The 6639-nt window shown below is 37.6% G+C and overlaps 1 protein-coding gene across 1 annotated transcript; it reads left to right on the top strand.

The window, feature by feature from the left end:
- On the top strand, positions 1 to 1938 carry LOC141651863 (uncharacterized). The gene has a single exon (XM_074459554.1). The coding sequence runs from the start codon at positions 1 to 3 to the stop codon at positions 1936 to 1938; it is 1938 nt and encodes a 645-aa protein (XP_074315655.1).
- Positions 1939 to 6639: the final 4701 nt, after the last annotated feature.

The raw sequence follows: 6639 nt of genomic DNA, 5'->3' as shown, positions 1-6639 counted from the left end.
ATGGCGTTAGCAACGAAGAACGAGTGCGGCTTCATCGACGGTTTAATGCCGGCACCTGCGCAGAATGATCCGAGTTTTTCGAAGTGGTTACGCTCTGATTATATGGTGCGTTGCTGGATACTGAGTTCCATGACTCCAAACATTAAGGAAGGTTTCATGACCTGCAAATCTGCTAAGCGCCTATGGACAGATCTTAATGATATGTATGCACACTCAAATGCGCCACTACTCTTTCAATTGAAGAAGGAATTGAAGAACTCTTCGCAAGATAATCAGTCTGTCGCAGAATATTACAACAAGCTTAAACGCCATTGGGATGACATTAATGATCTGGATCCTTTACCTGATTGTTCTTGTGCAGTTCTCGATAAATGCTCCTGCAGTTTCTTGAAGAAAATTCTTAAAATTATCACTCGTGAGAAAGTTATGACTTTTCTCATGGGACTCGATGATACTTATGACACTTTGAAGACAAATATTCTTTCTATGGATCCTTTACCAAATCTGACAAAGGCATATTCGTTTGTTCAACAAATTGAAAGTCAAAAGCGGCTCTCAAAGATGATATCTTCACAAAGTGAGTCCCGTTCAATGGCGGCTAATCGAAGATTTAACTCAGGGAATTGGTCTAAATCAGGGGAAAGTAAAGATGCAGGATCAATTCCGCCCTGGAATGTCTGGACAAAAGATGCACCTAGCGCTAAGAAGCAGAAGAAGGAAAAGAGATGTTGTGACCACTGTCAGAATACTGGTCACACCAGAGCTACTTGTTTCATTCTACATCCAGAACAGAAGGAACAATATTTTGCACGTTTATCAGCTTCTAATGCTCACAATGCTGAGTTGCTGAATAAAGAAGATAATCCTTTGGTCTCTGATTCTTTTGCACATCATGCTGCAGATACAAATGGCTCTGGTGATGGTGATGTTGATGTGGACCCAAAGATTATTGCAGTTATCTATAGGCAGATGACGGAGATGAAACGTAAAGGAAGTTTTAATTCTCATGGTGGAATAGATTACTCTGCTGTGAACTTCGCGGGTACAATTCTAGTATCAAATGCTACTTCTTGTTCTTGTTCTATGCAAACTTCTGTATGGATTATCGATTCTGGCACAACATACCACATGAGTTCTTTTATAGATCAGTTTGTTGACCTAAGGAAATTGGATAAACCTGTCAAAGTGGGATTACCTGATGGGACTAGTAAGTTAGTGACACAGGTAGGCACTATGCACATTAGACAAGGGATAGTGCTTCACAATGTTCTGTATATTCCTGACTTCAAGCTTAATTTGCTATCTGTTGGTAAACTATTGTGTGACAATGGATTCCTGATCAGTTTTGATGTGGATAAATGCCTGATACAGGACCTAGTGCATAAGGATATTGTTGGCATTGGTCAGAGAACAGATGGACTTTACAAGTTGAAGTCAGACCTGTTGGACCTGTCTCAATCTGCTCAGAATAAGTTTAGTAATAATATTAGCTTACAAGGTCATAACATTTGTACTTGTAAAGCTAATTCCAGTGGTAAAGTACAATTGTTTCATGCTCATTTAGGACATACTTCATTATCCAAGATGAAACACATTGAAGGGATTAATTGTAATGGCATCAACAATATTCAATGTGAAACTTGTGTTCTTGCAAAAATGCATCAATTGCCTTTTAATAGAAGCAATTCTAGGCCTTTACATGCTTTTGATTTGATACACATTGACTTATGGGGACATTATAGACATGCTACGTTCACTGGGGCTTCTTATTTCCTAACCATAGTAGATGATCACACTAGGGTTACTTGGAACTTTCTTCTTAAGGACAAGCTTCAAGTTTATGATACAATTAAGGGTTTTATCACCCAAGTGAATACTCAGTACAATGGAGTGGTAAAAATAGTGAGGAGTAATAATGGAACAGAGATCATACAATAATCATGTTCTAAATTTTTCATGGAAAAGGGTATTGTACATCAGAAAACTGCACCAGGGGTTCCTCAACAAAATGGTCGAGTTGAAAGAAAACATAGGCATTTAGTTGAGACTGCTAGAGCATTATTGTTGTTTGGTCATTTACCTAAGAAGTTTTGGGGAGAATGCCTCTTGGCAGCCACACACATCATCAATAAATTGCCCACTCCCATTCTAGATTGGAAAACACCTTCAGAAGTGTTGTTTAAAAATAAATGCAGCTATGATGAGTTAAGGGTTATAGGGTGTCTCTGTTTTGCATTGATTCCTTCACATTCTAGAGACAAATTTGCTCCCAAAGCCAAAAAATGTATTATTTTGGGATATCCATTTTCTCAAAAGGCCTATAAGCTATATGATCTCACTACTCATAAGATTGTCATTAGTAGAGATGTCGTTTTTCATGAGGACATCTTACCCTACAAGTCTGATCCTGCTATTCCAGCAGCCAAAACTCAGTCTGCTCCTCTTGGTCAAATGCCAGCTATGTTCAATCCATATCATCCTCTTGGTTCTGATGATGAGGATGTTTCTCTTACACATTCACTTATGAGTGGTGATACTAATAATAACAGTGAGTCTGGTTCTGATTCTACTCCTTTTAATTCTGTCCACACAAGTACTGACATCAACAATGAAATTTCTCCTAATAGTGATGCTACACTTAATACATCATCTGGTACTGCTGTTGACACCTTCATACCTAGGATTTCTTCTAGGGAAGTTCATATGCCTGTAAGATTCCAGGAATTTGTTTGTCCTATAGTTCCTCATAAAAGGACATCAGTCACTGCTACACACACTGATTCTTCATTAGAATCAGCATCTCATACTGTTCAGAGTGGTTCTCTCTCTTCTCATAAAAAATTTTCTATTCATGAGCCAGCAACCTACAATCAGGCCAAGTTTAATCCACTTTGGATACAGGCCATGCAAAAAGAGTTCCAAGCATTGGAAGATAATCACACATGGGATCTCACATCTTTACCTGTGGGATTTAAACCTATTGGCTCCAAATGGGTGTACAAAGTCAAATACAAGCCAGATATAACTGTAGATAGATACAAGGCAATATTAGTGGCTAAAGGGTACAATCAAGTGGAAGGAAAACATTATAAACATACCTTTAGCCCTGTTGCCAAGTTTACTACAGTAAGGATTTTATTAGCTATAGTTGCTGCTAAAGGGTGGCCAGTACATCAGTTAGATATTAACAACGCTTTATTACATGGATTCCTTGATGAGGAAGTGTATATGACACCACCAGATGGTTATATTCTAGCCACAAAAGGGTCAGGTGTGTAGATTGAGAAGATCATTATATGGCTTGAAACAAGCTTCTAGATAATGGAATCTAGAGCTCACCAAGTTATTGTTAGCCCAAGGTTTTAGTCAATCAAAGAATGATTACTCTTTATTCACCAGAGTTGCAGATGGTCACTATACTGCTGTTTTAGTTGTTGTTGATGTTTTGCTCATTACAGACACTTATCAGAATTTTATCTCTTATGTTAAACAAGTACTTGATAAGGCCTTTACCATTAAGGACCTTGGATACATCAAATATTTCCTTGGCTTAGAGATTCATAGAACAGCAAAGGAAATGTATCTTAGTCAGAGGAAGTATATCACTGACATTTTAACAGATTGTGACATGTTTGATTACAAGCCTGCTTCTTTTCCCCTTCCTAGAGGATTGCATCTGTCCACAGAGGAGGGAGACATTCTACCTGATCCAGAGATTTATAGACGGCTGGTTGGGAGACTTTTATACTTAAATCTTACATGACCAGATATTTCATTTGTTGTGCAGCATCTGAGTCAATTTCTGAGTACTCCTCGACATCCACATTTTCAAGCCGCTCTTCATGTTGTCAAGTACCTGAAAGGTACCTTAAATGCTCTGCTCTTTTATCCTGCCAATGGTTATTTTACTCTAAAAGGATACACTGATGCAGACTGGAGTGCTTGCTCTTTCAGCTGTAAGTCTGTTACAGGGAAATGCTTGTTTCTAGGAGAGGCTTTAGTTTCTTGGAAAACGAAGAAACAGAAAATTGTTTCTAAATCTTCTGCCGAATCAGAGTATAGGGCCATGTCCTATACTTCTAGTGAGATTGTATGGGTGCAGCGTTTACTTGAAGACTTTGGCATCCACATACCATTACCTGTGCAATTGTATTGTGACAACAGAGCAGCATAACACCTCGCTGCAAATCCATTTTCATGAACGTACTAAGCACCTCAACATCGATTGCCATTTTGTACGAGAGAAGGTGCAAGAGGGGCTCATTGCTACTAGGCATATCTCTTCAGGAGCTCAGATTGCAGACATCCTCACAAAACCTCTAGGGAAACAGCAACATCATTCTCTTGCTTCCAAGATGGGCATATGTTTTGATATTTTCACTCATGTCCATCTTGAACAGGGGGGGTATGAAGAGTAATTGGTGTCAGTGTTAGTTACATGTACATATATGACGTCAGCACTTTGTATATAAGAAAGAAACACACTTGTACAAATTAATTATCAATAATAAATCTCATTTTATTTACTCTTTCTCTCTCACTACAATCTCTCTCTAAACTTCCAGTAACTTCTTCTTCTTCAATCGAGCTTCATCCATGGCATACTCTTGCTTCCATGGAGATCAACACGTCTCAGTTTCATCATTTCACAAAGTATTGTAAACATGTTACTTACTTATAATGCTGATTCTCATTTTGGAACTTCCAACTTTAAGCGACACTTGTTGGACTCTTGTAGTGAGTATAAGAAAATCAACTCAAGTGAGTCCGTCTCAGGGAAATAAATTGACCAAAAATTATATAGGGAATTGGTAGCTGAGGCAATCATGAAACGGGGGTATAGTTTTTTATGGGTTGAACATGACAGAAATCGAAAAATTCACAAATATCTTAACAACAATGTTCAACATATATCGAGAAATATAGCTAAACAAGTGTGTTTGAATATGTACGATAGATTCAAACTTAAGATAAAAGAAGTTTTCAAGGAATTTCCTGGTAGAATATGCTTGACATCAGATTTATGGCCAGCTCCTAATAAGCGAGGTTTTTTGTGCATAACTGCTCATTACATTGATAAAGATTGGATTTTGCAAAGTAAGTTGTTGTGTTTTCGACGTTCTCCTCCCCCACATGGTGGATTTGAATTATCTCAACAGGTTACTGATGTGATTTTGGATAGGGAAATTAAAGACAAGGTATTTTCACTAACAGTTGACAATGCAAGTAATATGGATAAAATGGTTGATTACTTGAAACAAGGCACATTCAAAGAAATGATTTGTTTGGGTCAGCACTTTCATATTTGTTTTTCTCCTCATATATTAAATTTGATAGTGAAAAATAGTTTGGAGCTCATCAAAGACTCTATACATAAGGTTAGAGAAGTTGTTAGGTATATCGATGGATCTGATGGAAGAAAAGAAAAGTTTTATGATTGTGCAAAGAAGCTTAATATACCTGTTTCTTTTAAATTATGAATGGATGTGCCTACTCGGTGGAACTCGACTTATATTATGCTTGATAGATGACACGGCTGTCGCAACCCTATCAAAAATAAAACCAACATGCTCTAACTAATGCAGAAGAGGCAAGTCGGGTATCGTATCCACAGGGAGGCGGTCACTATCTACTTGTTATTCAGTCTATCTATGGTCACACAATAGGGGGTTTGAGTTGTTTAAACTAAACTAATAAGGTGAAATAAAAGCAATGATTGAAATATGAGATTAATCAGATATAGAGAAATATGTCAGGATGTCGGTTCACAGTGATATTATACAAATCAGCTAAAAGTAGGTCAGTCGGTCTGATGTGAGAAGGGTAATGGAAAAGTCCTCTCGGCCCGCTATCCGCCCTAAAATACTACTAACTTAGATCTCGCCCTCATTAGTGTAGTCTATTGTTCATAGCAGGTCTGTTCAGTCCAATCTCTCGATCTAGGTCTGAATTTAACCAAATTAACTAATTCAGTTGCATGCATTCAACTAAACGATTAAAATTATATTGCTAAATGAAACATTTCTCACAACAAAACCTCCTAACCAATTAAAGCATCAATGATTAAATAACATGACTCCCCTAATCCTAGCATTAAAGAATTAGCTAAACATAACGATGAACAAAACAGTAGAGAAATAATAAGCAATAGTAAGCATAGTATATAGATGAAAGGAAGAGAAATAACACTAGAATAAAAGAGAAGGAGAAATTACAAAAGTTCAAATCCAGAAAAGAAGGGGCAAAGTTACGTTCAACAGAGAAAAAGGGAAGAAGAATAACCCCCTAAACCTCATTAAGTCTCTCCTATTTATAGGAGAGATACTTATTAACCTAAAAACGTAATAAAAAAATCGAGTTAAAGATAAAATCTCGTATCAGATTGATAAATGCTCGATTGAGTGTTTTAGATTTACTCGATCGAATAGATCCTCGGCAATTCCACTCGATCGAGTACAAAGGTTACTCGATCGAGAACCTTCAAATCACCGTCTCTTGATCGAACAGTAAGGCCTTTCGATCGAGATCTTTTATTCACCCAGTGGTACTTCGATCGAATAGTATTGCTAGGAAAAGCCTTCGACCGAGTACACTGCCACTGAGCCAGCTCTTGCTCCGTTGTTTAGCTTCCGAAACCAC

The sequence above is a fragment of the Silene latifolia genome, chromosome 4, assembly GCF_048544455.1.
Source record: "Silene latifolia isolate original U9 population chromosome 4, ASM4854445v1, whole genome shotgun sequence".
In the NCBI taxonomy this organism is placed as follows: Eukaryota; Viridiplantae; Streptophyta; class Magnoliopsida; order Caryophyllales; family Caryophyllaceae; genus Silene; species Silene latifolia.
Note: the sequence above shows the minus strand (reverse complement) of the source record. Positions and strands in the feature narration are given on the sequence as shown.

Excerpts from the sequence above, each read along its gene's own strand:
- LOC141651863 (XM_074459554.1), top strand. The coding sequence starts at position 1 with ATGGCGTTAGCAACGAAGAACGAGTGCGGCTTCATCGACGGTTTAATG.